We start from the raw sequence: 14,135 nt of genomic DNA, 5'->3' as shown, positions 1-14,135 counted from the left end.
ACCTTGGCATCATGTGGGAAAAAGTGAGGGAAACCACAATCCAACAGAATTACCATTGCCAATCTGCCACTAATACCCTATTTGAACAATCTTTTGTGCCGCCACTATGCTACGCCATGCATAAGACGGATTCCTCCCCAATGATGCACTCAGAAAATCACCATGAGGAAAATATTTAGCTTTAAAAACCCGGTGAAATAAAGAATTTGGACAAGTCTGAAGTCGCCAACTCTGCTTGGCTAACAAAGCAATATTAAATGCCTTCAAATCTCGAAATCCCAAGCCTCCTTCCTCCTTTGGAGCCCACATTTTGTCTCAACTTAGCCAAGCCAATTTTTTTATGGTTTTCCTGCTGCCCCCACCAAAATCGCCTCACCAACCTAGCAAGATCATCACACAAAGCATTAGGGAGCTTAAAACAACTCATAGTATGAGATGGAATAGCTTGGGCCACTGGCTTAATCAAAATTTCCTTGCCAGCATTTGAGAGGAGCTTTTCCATCCAACCAGATAATTTATTTCCAAATTTATCCTTAAGATCATTAAAAGTGTTACGTTTAGACCGCCCTACCAGAGAAGGTAATCCCAGATATTTTTCATGCTGCTGGATCACTGGAACCCCAAGCTACAGTTGTATTTCCTCCTGAATTGCACTTGGAGTATTTCTGCTAAAAAATAAAGCAGTTTTACTCCTATTTAGTTGTTGCCCCAACATTGCTTCATAAACTTAGAAGAGTTGTTGCAATATTTCACACTCTTCCAAAAGTAGCTTGGCAGAAGATCAGGTTGTCATTTGCAAAGAATAGGTGAGAAATACGAGGAGCACCACGACAAACAGCCACTCCTTTGAGACTACCTCTTTCCACCTGTTGTCTAATTAAACCAAATAAGTCTTCTGCACAAAGTAAAAATAGAAAAGGAGAAAGAGGGTCCCCTTGACAAAACCCCTAGAAGGAATAATACGCCCTGTAGGTTTCCCATTAATTCGAACAGAATAAGTAACAGTGTAAACACATCTCATTACAACCTCCACCATTTTCCTATGTATACCAAGCTTTTCCATTATACCCTTCAAACAAGCCCACTCCACCCTATCATACACCTTACTCATATCTAATTTCAAGGTCATCTCCCCAATTTTCCCAGTTCTTTTCTTACTGATATAGTGCATAGTCTCATAAGTAACAAGGATATTATCAGTTATGAATTGACCCTTAGTTAAAGCACTTTGGTTTTCACTGACAATGCCAGACAAGACGGTCTTAAGCATATTAGCCACAGTTTTAGAAGCAAGTTTATAAATGACATTACAAAGGCTTATAGGTCTATACTCAGTTATCTTAACGAGGATTTTTAACCTTTGGTATAAGGACAATGTGGGTGTCATTAAAATCCGGAGGAGTTATCCTATGATTCAAAGAATTCAAAACTACATGTGTAACACAATCACCAGAAAGAGACGAAAATTTTTGACAAAAGAGATGAGGCATACCATCAGGATCTAGAGCCGTTGTTGGGTGCATTTGTTTTAGCGCTTGTTGCACTTCCATTGCTTGAAAGTCTTGACCTAACAAACAATTCATGGGTTCAGCAACCACGGCTTGAACAGTCTCAATAACTCTCTCAATATTAGACGGGTTGGAAGTGGTGAAAAGCGAAGAAAAATAGTCTATGACAATGCGTTCAATTGCCTCCAGGGATGTCTGCCAAATACCAGAGCCGTCCTCCATACCTTCAATCAAATTTTTTAGATTTCTATTGGAAGCTTTGACATGAAAAAAGCGAGTATTTCGGTCACCAGCTACCAAATACATATTTCTAGAACGTTGGTGCCACATGACCTCCTCGGTGTTAAGCCACGAATTCAATTCCTTCCTCACACTTCTAATTTCCTCACTATGTTGATCAGGTTGCAGCTCAAGCCTTTGAAGAGTGGTTCGTAAGGCTGAAATCCAGCGCCCCACATGGCCAAATTCTACCTTATCAACGTTGTAAAGCCTCCTTGTATGACTGGAGGCAATTTTGGATCGGAAAGCCTGTTGAGAATGATAACCCATACTCCCAAGCTTTATTAACCACATCTAGACAATGAGGGTCCCGAAGCCACATGGCCTCAAAACGAAACAACTTCCCTTGTCTCATTCTGCTTCTAGTGTCATGACCCCATTGAAGACAAAGCATGCAATGATTAGACTCTATTGTAGAAATACGAACCACCTTCACATTAGCAAACTTTCGCATCCACTCTTCATTAGCCAGTGCACAATCCAATCGAGCCCATACACTATCTCCATTCTCAAAGTGTCTAGACCAAGTATATCTAGGACCCGAGTACCCCAAGTCCCTAAATCGGCAAAAATCCACAACCTCACGGAATCTATCCATTTGTTGTTTCAGTCTAAGCTGCCCTCCCAATTTTTCAGAATTTCTGAGAATTTCATTATAATCACTGATACACAGCCATGGCAACGTATTGTGACGTCCAAAAGCTTCTAAAATTTGCCAAGTTTCTTCCCTTTTACTAGTATCCAATTGGCCATAAAAGCCAGTAAAGCGCCAACACCTTTGCACAATACTACACACAACCTCAGCATCAATGTACCATTTTGAATAACCCTTGATGTTAACAAAAGTCTCTTGTTTCCAAAGAAGAGCTAGACCCCCACTTCTACCCTCACTTGGAACAATTAATCCCTGGGTAAAACCAATTGAATTTTGAATTTCCTTCATCTTGTGTTGTCTTTTCCTCGGAATCGTAGTCTCCATGAGGAAAACTAAGTTGGAAGCTTCTTTTCCAACTATGCTTTAGAGAGCCTAAACTGTGTGGTGGTTCCCAAGCCCCCAACAGTTCCAACTAAGAGTACTCATTACTTCCGGCGGTGTTGCCTTATAGCCACCGCCGATCGAAATTCATTTTTCAAAAGAGCACTCACCTCAAGAACTTCATCATCTCCCCGCCTTTTCTTCACCTCTGGGTTCTCTGTGGACTCAAAAATACAGAATTATGGCTTATGTTTATGTTTAGTACCCACCTCAGCATCTTTAAAATCTACTACACCCATATGCATAGGCTAGTGCTGAAGTCTCTTCCATGTTCTAGTATTCAGTCCTACACAAGTAGCATTTTCCAGCCCACTAATTGGCTGGCCCAAGCCCACAAAAAATGATTCGGTCCCATGCTGGTCCTGTGCCTCCAAACCTGTTTGACTAAAGTGACTCACATCCTCCTTATTCATGTGTGTACCTATCCTAGGCAACTCCACCTCAGCTTGAACTGAAAAATCCACCACATTAGAATTTGTCTCTGCCAAGGTTGACTCCTCCACCATAATCATTCTAACCCCTTGGCCATTGGCCTTACTCACTTCTAGAGAAGATAATTCATGTATTCCCTTAGTAGGGTGCATGTGTCCCTCTAACTCCATGTCAATTTCCTTTAAATGATTTTGGAAAACATCTCATCCCTCAATATATCTGATACTGTACCCTTTAATGGAAGACTCGTCCCCATCCCACACTCACCTTCCAAGCTTGTCTCAGATGCCCTCTCTTCACCTAGTTGCACATCAGCATGGCTAGGCAACTCTACTTCTTTGTTCATAATTGGTGTCTCACTCGAAAAAACTAGCCCTCGACCTGAAGTTGCAACAAGAGCCCCTATACCACACACTCTTACCACTTTTTTCTAAAGCAAACTTGGAGGGTCAGCCTTTAACCATAAGCCATATTCTTGATTCTCTGCTCTCAATTCTCCTTTACTTTAAAGCCACAGATCATACTCCTTAGAATTGTGATTCAAGACTCCACACCAATGACAAAATATAGGTAAACATTCATAATGAAACGACACCCATCCCTCCCTGTCCGAACTGAAGCGAACCTTCCTACCTCTACATAATGGCTTGTGAACATCTATCTCTACCCTAACTCACATAAAATTGCCACACTCTGTCTCAGACCTATCATAAGAATGAATTACTTTCCCCACAGCCTTGCACAGGTTTTCTGCCGTTTCTGTGACCATACGTCAAACAGGTATATCATGGACTTGGACCCAAAACTTCACAGTATCAAATTGAAGCCTCTTCAAAGAACTATCATCCTCATATCGTCGCAAGACAACCAAATACTTGTCGAAGCTCCATGGTTCCCCCAACAACACTCGGTTAGCATCAACTTCATTCTAAAAAATGAACAACAAAATATGGTTGCCCATGTCTTGAATTTCAAAGTCCTGCTTAGTACGTCACAACGATTTTAGAGTTCAAGCAACGACCTCAATGTTCAGGGCACGTTTCGTGAAGAATTTAGCCGCCAGCATGTATTCTTTCCTACATACTTGGTTTTCGAAGTTGAAGACTTCTCCCTTATTCTCAGATAACGATAAGTGAGTCCAGGCCTATGCAAGGTTCTCCATCGTAGATTAGTGCACCCCTTATAGAAACTTGAAAAACCTAGCCCTCAACGCAACAAGTTACGTGAGGGAACAAGATTCCTACAAAGTAGGAAACGAAATTCTACAAACCAAGGTTTCTAGCGCCACCAGAAGACCTAGGTCAGAGAAACCCTCTACGGTAACTATTTTCTCTTCTTATAATCATATCTTTGCAATTACTTTTTTAATAACTCTTACTAAATAAATAACTGATTATCTAATTGAGTTAGCCTTTTGGGCTAGCTTAATTGGGCTTAAGTATGTGACTTGGGATAGGACTAAAGGGACTAATAAGACTCTAGCTCCAATGAGCGTCAGACTTATCTGTCAACTCTTAACAAGCCCAAAATTACCATTAATTATATAACAAGTACCGCTATGGAAATATAATTGCACTCTAGGCTTTATTAATAAAGCCTAGAGTGCAATTATTATATCTCAATACTCTAATATGATATCATTTGAACATTCCATGAAATATCCATAGTGGCTAAAATCATAATAAACTGTCATTTTGTAAAAAACTATTTTATTCTTTGAGTACCCAGTTTAAAGTCCAGCATGTGGAACAAGTATTTTAAGCCACTACTTGGCGTAGAAGCTAATTTCTACCACCCGTGTAGGAGGGGTAGTGGCGATGGTGTTAGAATGGGACATATTGGAGTGTCATGACAAGCACATCTATAATAATTTTTACTTGTTTGGCCTGCTAAATAGTAATCGTCAATACACAAGGTATTTCTAGATGAAGATTAGTTTATAAGTGTAGGTAAGTGCTACACAAAATTTTGACAAGAGGATAGAAATTATTTTGGTAGTCCTTTGTCAAAAAATACTCCTAGTGATTTTTGATCCCATGATACCTTGAGAAGTTGTAGAGATCAAAGATTGGAAGGAGAGAAGGGGAATGAGGTAGTGTTTGACAAGTTAAAAGTACTTTTGTGGTGCTTCAAGCACACTTTGCAATTATTCATGGAGCTGCACATTTATTCAAACTTGAAACTCTTACAAGACATTATGATGGCAAGCATAATATTGAACAACATGATTATTGAAGATGATAACATGATTATTGAAGATGAGCATCATCTCAATGGAGCTGAAAGCTTTGATTATGAGCAATTTGATGAAACTACCCATGACCCAGTGTCACATGATCATATGCCTGAATTTACGGAGTTCATTGATCTCATCTTCAAATTAGAGATAGAGGAACTAATTCTCACCTCCAATCAGACCTTGTAGAGCACTTGTAGCAACTACATAGCAAATCATAGGTCCTTGTAATAATGAATTCCTTATTTGCACGATATTATTTATGTTAAACTTCATTATTTATGTTAAATTTCATTTATTATTTATTATTTGTACAATTTTGTGGGTTGAGGTAGCAGCGGCGTTGTGGTGGCTGGGATGGAGAGAGGAGAGAAAAAAAAAATCTTTAAATGAAGTAAGAAATAGAGTATTGAGTCTAATGTGTGTGCATAAAAAACATGGATAGCTAAACTAGTAAAAATAAAGTTTTTTGGGTTAGTTTAACTTAGTAGCGTGCAAAAAACCGATAAATTGAAAAAATCGGTTGAAACTGCCCAAACCAAGTCCAATTTTTCGATTCAGTTTCTGTTTGAATTTCTTGAAACTGAAATATTTCGGTTTCGGTTGCAGTGTCCCATGCAAAAATACCAACCTGGTTTATATCAAGAAAGTTCCTACTTACTTACACCAAAAATTGATTGATATCTTAGTCTAATAATAAATAGTTATTATCAAGAACGGATACCATAGATTTGAAACTCTATAAAAAAAATAATAATAATAAAAAAAAAAAAAGTTCCTAGGAGCGAAGTGGCAAAGATGGGCGTGTTCACACTTTTAACTCAGGTTTAACGCTTGGTAAAAGCTTTTTTTTTTTTTTTTTTTTTTCATTATTAACACAAAACTACATCGTTTTGGGTTTGTTTATAATCCTATGTTTTATCTCCTCTCCCCCCACTTCCTTCCTCCTCTCCATTCTGCCATTCTCCCCCACAACTTTCTTCTTCTCCATTTCTTTTAGTCTCTCTGAAACAAAGTTGCACACAAGCGGTACCACAACCTTCTTCTTCTCCATTTCTTTTAGTCTCTCAGAAACAAACTTCAAGAATCCCAAAAACGTTTAACCCCCAAAAAAAAAAAACGATCTTCTTGATTTTGAGTATATGTTCCTTGTGTTTGCTTGATGCTCGGTGTTTGGGTGCTGAGAAAGTGTGGGAAAGCAAAGGGAAATAGGTTTTTTCTTATTTTGGTATGTTCTCTGAATATATTCATGATTTGAGTATATTGTTTTTGTGTTTGCTTGGTGTTTGGGAGCTGAGCTGCGACCTTTTGTTGTAGATGGTAGCTTAGTCTTAGGAGGAGGCTGATTTGAATTCTCTAAGAATTTTACGTCGGTCGTTTTGTAAATTAATGTTTTGATAAAAGTATTTCAATGGAGATTATTATTTCAGAAGTAGTTGTTCTGATATGGCATCCATTTATGCTTTAGGGCAAAGCACTTCGTTAACTTTGTTGTAATCGTGTAGAAATCCCTCTCTGAGAAAAATGCGGTTTCTTGGGTAGATTTATGATGGCAGAAATATTAATAAGATTTGTCTAGTTGGTTGGTTGATTTAAATTATGATATTATGTAAACATTTTGAGCTTTGGAATTAAATTGAAACCCGCATATCAATAAAAATTAATGCTATTTTGAGAAACTGCTATCTGTGTTTGAAATTTGGTTAATTGTGGAGCCTGGCGTATGTTCAACACTGGGTACCATCTAGCCCTGCCCACCAGGTTATAAATAGATAGGTACACATATAAATACACATAAATTAAGTACTGGTATGACATAGTAAATTTAAGCCACTTAAAATAAAAAAAAAGGTGCCTTTTGGTCTTTTTTCCCACTTTTGATTAATTCATTGGAAGTTCAGATTAGAGGCGTTTGGTTTCTAAGAAATAGTTTTTCTAATTTAGAGGTTTTAGTACTGGGTCAAAATTAGAAAAATTCCAATATTGAATCCACAGTTATGTTTTTATTACTTGGACCCTTTTGTTCTAGATATAGTGTCAAAGAGTTTGTTATTGAGAGTTTCAATTATTTCTAGAAGAGATGGTAATGTCTGTTTTCTGATAAAGTGTCAATTCTTAGCACTTCATGTCCTTGTGTATAATTTTAGTGCAACTGATCATAGATGAAAAATAGTTACTTTCTTTTATTTCTGCTTGAATTTCATATTTTCTTTTGTTATTGGAATGCTTCTACCAATAATATATATGCATAATGGATACATTCAGTTGTTATTTGGTTCTTTTGTGTGCAATATTGGCCAAAACATATGCTAAATTCTTCTGTTATTTGTTCATTTTCAGGGTTTGCAGACCTGGTAATTGTCAATGTTTGAGGCTTGAACTCTGATGTATTAGGATTTGAAACAGGGAAGAGCCGGGGGGTTTCTCAGTTCTTTTTCCCTTTTGGCACTCTTATTATTCTGGGCTTGTATCACAAATTACAATGTCGGTGACAGCAGGTGTTAGTGATACTATAATTGCCATTAGGGATAAACTTAGGGGAAAAATTGGGCAAACAAAAGTTAAAAGGTATTGGCCTGGTAGAGCACCTGAATGGGCTGATGATGCCCATGAAGATGGAGATGTTCAGATGGATAGAGTGGTTGCTTTGGAACAAGCGTTCCCGAGTCAGGAAGACTCAAATATTGTTAGGAAGGATGATGCTAGGCTGCGTCGCTTGGCTCAGAGTAGGATAGATAATCGTGAGGAAGTGAGAGCTGATCATCGGCGGATTCGACAAGCTGAGATTGTTTCAACAATTGAAGAGGAAGCTAGAAGGCAGGAAAAGTTAGATATGGAGGAAGATGATGCAGATGCTTTAGAGGAAAGGAGAAGAAGAATTAGGGAGAAGTTGCTTCAGGAGCAGGAAGAGGCTGCATTTCCGGAAGAAGGGGAGGAGGTAGAGGAGGAGGAGGAGGAGGAAGAGGAATCTGAATATGAGACTGACTCAGAGGAAGAACATGTGGGTATTGCAATGGTTAAGCCTGTCTTTGTTCCCAAGTCAGAGAGGGATACCATTGCTGAGCGGGAACGTCTTGAGGCTGAGGAACGGGCCCTTGAGGAATCAAAGAAGAAGAGATTGGAGGAGAGGAAGATGCAGACAAAGCAGATTGTGGTTGAGGAGATCCGAAAGGATGAAGAGATTCAGAAGAATTTGGAAATGGAGGCAAATATTGCTGATGTGGATACTGATGATGAAGTTAATGAGGCAGAGGAGTATGAGGCTTGGAAGGTGAGGGAGATTGCTAGGATCAAGAGGGATAGGGAGGACCGTGAGTCAATGTTGAAGGAGAAGGAAGAGATTGAGAGGGTGAGAAACATGACAGAGGAAGAGAGGAGGGAGTGGGAGAGGAAGAATCCAAAACCTGCTCCACCACCAAAGCAGAAATGGAGGTTCATGCAGAAATATTACCACAAGGGTGTATTCTTCCAGTCAAATGCTGATGACACTGCTGCAACTGCTGGATCAGATAATATTTACACTCGGGATTTCTCTGCCCCAACTGGAGAAGATAAGATGGACAAGACAATATTGCCTAAGGTCATGCAGGTCAAGCACTTTGGTCGTAGTGGAAGGACAAAATGGACTCATCTTGTCAATGAGGATACAACCGACTGGGACAACCCGTAAGTTGTATCTTTTGATTATTCTTCTTTCATTAGTAATTGTTATTTCGTATATACATTCACTTTTGATATCGATTTGCTTTTCTACTGATTCTTGTTAGTCTTTGCTACATCAGTTCTATATTTTGATTATGTGTATGTGAAGTCAAAAATAAAAAATTTATGCTACTTTTGGTTACTTGAATATTCTTTACCCATGTCTATTCTTGATCTCAATTCTCAAATATTTGTCTGTTGAGCAGGTGGACATACAATGATCCTCTACGCACAAAATACAACGCAAAAATGGCTGGAATGAATGCACCTATAGCAAAACCTAAAGGAAGCAAGAAATTGAAGGATTGGGAGTCTCGTTGATTTTAGAGCACATATAAAAAGTATTCCTGTAGCCTTTTATCAATCATCTTATTGGAGAATTGAATATGTAGGCTTGATAGCCTCCTTTTGTACTTATTTTAGAAGCAGGCTAAGGTGGTTATTATGAATTCAAAGCAACTAAGGCAGGTGAAGATAGCCTGAGTTTTGTGGACAGAAATGCACCTTAGAATATTTCGACATGAGTTTATGATTTGGTCACCTCAGAAATACACATATTTTTCGCTTTTTTCTAAGGTGGGAGAGGGGAGGGTAAGGTTATAGACGTGTTTGATCATTTTGACTTGTATTGTTTCGGTTTGTAGGAAAGTCACTTCACTTGAAATTGAGATAATTTTTTGAATTTAAGAGTGTACGGATTGTCTTGTCATTTAAAGTTTTAAATGATATGGCGGTAGGAATATCTAAATCATGACATGGTTCTATTTCAAAAAGAGATGATCATTTTTTGAAAGAAAACCACTGCTAAGGAGTTTTCTCCTTCTAATCGTGATGTATAAATGGAAAAACCAACTGTTAAGGTTTGGGTTAATTAACCAATTGATAAATCATATTTCTTTCAAGTTGTATATAACTGTTGTGCCTTTTCTCAGTTTATGCATCATTAATGATTGCTGTTACTGGGTCTAAGTGGTTTCATTTTATTTTTCTTTTCATATTTCAGGAAAATGAGATCGAATTACCAAAATTTTGTGAGGCCTCAATCTGGTCAATAGGATAGCTTTGTCAATCAGCTAAAGAAGGTTGTGATGACCCGAGTCCAATAGCAAGGACGTACATGTGCCTTCCATCAGATATATTCGGAGTATAATTTAGATGTTATCAGGCAAGGAGCAATCAAGAGAAATTAGGCATTGAGCTTGCTAGAAAAAAATAATCGGTTTAATTATCACTTTGGTTCTCAATCTTTACCCTATGTTTTAAAATGGTTTTAACCTTTTAAATGTCTCATTTGAGTCCTTCCCTTTTGTGTCAATATAGTTCTGAACTTCTAGTTGTGAATGGGAAATTTTGAAATAGCAAATTGTGATGCAGGACGGTCAAGGCTTCACCACCTAGAATGGCCTTAGTTCGATAAGTCTAGGCCTCACCAGTTATATTGTTGCTAAGGTTTCTCGAACTAAACTTGTGTTATGTTGTTTTAAAAAAGTTAAATAATTTTGTTTAAAAAAATGATAATGATATAGTAAGGTCTGGAGAGGTCAACAAAAAGTCAAAAGTTTTAGTTATATATATATATATATATATATAGATCATAATGATAAAAATAACATCTATAAAAACTAATACTAACTGAACTTGAACTCCTAATCCATGAGAATAGTCTAAACTAATCCAAATACATAATGATATCGATAAAATATGATCCTCATGTGGTGTTTGCACAAACCCCCACAGGGAGGAAGAGATTCGACCATGTTAGTTAAAGCTTGCAACAATCATGCAACATCAAATGAACCTCCATCATCAATCCGCATATTAACCGGGTTAGCATGGCGTTTCTTTTGAAACCTGTAGGTGTGTGTGATACGTAATACATGTGCAATCAAACTTTGTCCTCCTTGCCAACGAACCAAGAAGTGTTGGACCACACTATCACTGCAAAAAACTGGACCTATAGTGGCATTTGTGAAACGCCACTATAGGTCCTAAAAACGCCACTATAGGCCCATTTGGGTTATTGCAACAATTACAAACATCACTATTTTACCATGACTATAGACCTATAGTGTCATTTTACAAAAAAGCCACTATAGGTCTATACCCTATAGTAGCATTTGTAACACATTGTTATACCTTGAATGTGCCAGCACTGCGAGCCTATAGTTTCATGACAGGTTCTAAAGGATATCATTCAGGTTTGATTTATATCATGACAAAGTCCCTTACATGAAAATCTATTTGATGTCAATGTGAATCTCATACCAAAAAAAAAAAAAAATTGATGTCAATGTGAATCAACTTGAGTTTTATATTTAATATGACTTGCATGAAGTTGTTTATTGATCTCCTTATGCAACTCATGCATGTAACTAGCAAACTCTATACTATAGACTAAAAATCCCTTGCGTGTAGTAACTTAGGTAGAAGGTCTAAAGGTCACCTCCTGTGGACCTATTGACTGAATTATTATATGCAAACTAGGCTACTAGGAAGATAGGATCCCAACTCCTACCATTCTCACCTATGAGACAACCTATGAGACATCTAAGCAGATTCTGTAGACTTCTTTTTTGAAAATCTCATTGTTAAATTATATGTTTTGCATGTCCTTTTTATGTACTTAAAACTAAAATTTATGTCAAATTTTTTCATAACTAGATTTTTTTTTTTTTTTTGATGTATAGACTCATGTTTTGTGTGTAATTGTAAGGGTTAATAGCACAAATCCACCCTAAACTATGATGGTACTAGCACTTCGCATTCCAAACTATAAAAACTTGTAATCACCACCCCAACTGTACCAAAACATACAAATTGCATCTCATTGTTTAATTAACTATTAAAATTAACCTACATATGCAAGTCAAGTGACTATTAAAAAAAAAAAATCTCTTACTCTCTTCTAAATTATTTGGCTACATTTCCCCCCCCCCCCCCAAAAAAAAAAAAAAAACCCTGATTTTTTTTTTCTTAGTAGAAAAAAATTCCTCCTTCACCGTAGAAATTCGTTCCATAATTGAATCAAGCTTAACATTTATCTAAGCTCCTCCCTTCCCACCACCATTTTCTTTGATGGCAAAACCTCCAATCAGAAGACCATGCCAAGCTCCTCCCTTCTTCTCTCCGTTAGAAATACTAGAAATGTCATTTAATCTAAATGTCATTGGCTACGGGACACCATTAAAAGTACTCTATAGTGTTGAATTCTATTCACAATGAGATATAAACCTTCCAACAAATGGATGGAGATTTTTTTCCCCGACCAAGGAAGAGGACAAAAACAATTGTTTTTTCCCTTCAAAAAAAGTTGCACAATTCATAAGGTTCCATAGAGCAAGTTATAAGAGTAAATTAGTATATTAACTAGTAATAGGGTAAAAAGGAGAACTCATTTTTTAATGGTTACTTGATTTGCGTGTGACCATTAATTTTAATATTTAATCAAACTTTAGGGTGGTAATTACATGTTATGGTATAATTGGGGTGATGATTGTAAGTTTTCAAAGTTTATGGTGCAAAATGCAACTTCCCTATTAATTTAGTGTGGATTTATGCTTTTGTTTAATTACCCTAATTTTTAAGTTTAGAAACTACTTTACATTTTATAGATGTGATAATTATTAATCTTTACTTGCTTTGATATTTTTCATGTGTGTAGGGAATAAAAATACAATTTAATTCAATATAAATTTTTCTACAAAAAAAAAAAAAAAATCCACATCTAATAAGGGTTCAATTTGTCAACTAGGACATTGGCATGTAACCCATTTTGAGGATCAAAGATTAAGTGCTAGACTCTTCATAATACCTAGGTGATTGGGATTGTCCAATCATTCAATGATTAGAAGTGAGTCGGTCACTAAAGAAGATAACACCTTTTTCCTTTTGGCTATTTTCAGATTATTTTGGGTAGCATGTTTAAGAAAAAAGTTTAATGATTCTGAATCTCATTTTATTGGTTTTGCTTAGTAACGTTATTTAATGCATTTTTCCCCATAACAACAAAAAGTTGAGGCGGATTCAGATCCAATTTCTCTTTCCCGGGAGAATTGAGCAACACTACAAGTTACAAAACTCTCAGAGCATCTGCATTAGTGGATGTGAAATTTCTGTCCATTTTGCAACAACAAAAAAAAAACTTTTTTCTATTTTACACAACAACTTTTATAAAACACCTACATTAGTTTATCTATTCTACCATCTATTTTATTTAAATAGTCATTTTTCTCACTTTTTATTATTATTTATCTCAACTCCCTTTAATCTGAAAACTCTCTCCATTCTTGAAGACTCTGCCACCTCCATGGATGAAACTCCCCTCTCCCTCTTACCCTCTTGGTTGAAATCGCCTCTCCCTCTCTCCCTCACGGTCACAAGCACCGATCCACAAGCACCAATCCACAAAGATTTGATCCAATCGACCCAAAAACTCTAATCTCCTCTACAAGCACCAAGAGTCGTTCCAATCAACTTCCAAGCACCAACCCTTAGCCACAAGTTCGCAACAATGCTTTCTCTGTCTCTGTTGGTGTGTTCGTGGGTGGGCGTGTTTGATTTTTGGTTGATTTTGTGGTGTATCTGTGTGTGGGTTTGTTTTATTTTTGGTTGATTTTGTGGTGTGTTCGTGTTGTGGTGGTGGTGGTGGTTGGCGGTGGTGGTTGTATGGTGGGTCTATTTGCGGTGGTGGGTTTGTGTGTGGTTGGCGGTGCTGGGTTGCGTTGATCAATTGTAGAGATTATGGCTTGAAGAGAGAGAATTAGGGGAAGAGAGAGAATGTGAGGGAAGAGAAAAATATCGTAATAATATATAGAAAGCTACAGTAATAGTGCATATATACACGGTTACTGTAACACTTTTGGATATATACAAACTTATGCAAACACTGATGTGGGTGTTTTTTTGGGTAAAATGTGTAAAACTAGTCTCTTTTTTTATTTTC

At 37.2% G+C, this 14,135-nt stretch overlaps 2 protein-coding genes across 2 annotated transcripts; one reads left to right on the top strand and one right to left on the bottom strand.

Moving 5' to 3' along the window:
- Positions 1–253: 253 nt before the first annotated feature.
- On the bottom strand, positions 254–3,601 carry LOC142625081 (uncharacterized). Its single transcript, XM_075798789.1, has 7 exons — positions 3,523–3,601; positions 3,245–3,415; positions 2,934–2,980; positions 2,215–2,694; positions 1,359–2,036; positions 964–1,261; positions 254–567 (listed from the first exon to the last, which is right to left on the bottom strand). Exons 1-7 carry the CDS (start codon positions 3,599–3,601, stop codon positions 254–256), a joined length of 2,067 nt encoding a protein of 688 aa, XP_075654904.1.
- Positions 3,602–6,425: 2,824 nt separating this feature from the next.
- On the top strand, positions 6,426–10,103 carry LOC142623192 (uncharacterized). The gene is made up of 3 exons (XM_075796588.1): positions 6,426–6,719; positions 7,832–9,157; positions 9,400–10,103. Exons 2-3 carry the CDS (start codon positions 7,974–7,976, stop codon positions 9,512–9,514), a joined length of 1,299 nt encoding a protein of 432 aa, XP_075652703.1. The 5' UTR covers positions 6,426–6,719; positions 7,832–7,973; the 3' UTR covers positions 9,515–10,103.
- Positions 10,104–14,135: the final 4,032 nt, after the last annotated feature.

Source organism: Castanea sativa, chromosome 2 (assembly GCF_040712315.1).
Source record: "Castanea sativa cultivar Marrone di Chiusa Pesio chromosome 2, ASM4071231v1".
Taxonomy (NCBI): domain Eukaryota; kingdom Viridiplantae; phylum Streptophyta; class Magnoliopsida; order Fagales; family Fagaceae; genus Castanea; species Castanea sativa.
The sequence above is the reverse complement of the archived record's forward strand: the minus strand, read 5'-3'. Positions and strand labels throughout refer to the sequence as shown.

Excerpts from the sequence above, each read along its gene's own strand:
- LOC142625081 (XM_075798789.1), bottom strand. The coding sequence starts at position 3,601 with ATGAACAAAGAAGTAGAGTTGCCTAGCCATGCTGATGTGCAACTAGGT. Across the intron at positions 2,695-2,933 it reads GAGATGATGAAGTTCTTGAG|GGATTAATTGTTCCAAGTGA; the intron begins GTGAGTGCTCTT and ends GGTTTTACCCAG. Across the intron at positions 1,262-1,358 it reads ACATTGTCCTTATACCAAAG|ACCGTCTTGTCTGGCATTGT; the intron begins GTTAAAAATCCT and ends AATATGCTTAAG.
- LOC142623192 (XM_075796588.1), top strand. The coding sequence starts at position 7,974 with ATGTCGGTGACAGCAGGTGTTAGTGATACTATAATTGCCATTAGGGAT. Across the intron at positions 9,158-9,399 it reads ACAACCGACTGGGACAACCC|GTGGACATACAATGATCCTC; the intron begins GTAAGTTGTATC and ends TCTGTTGAGCAG.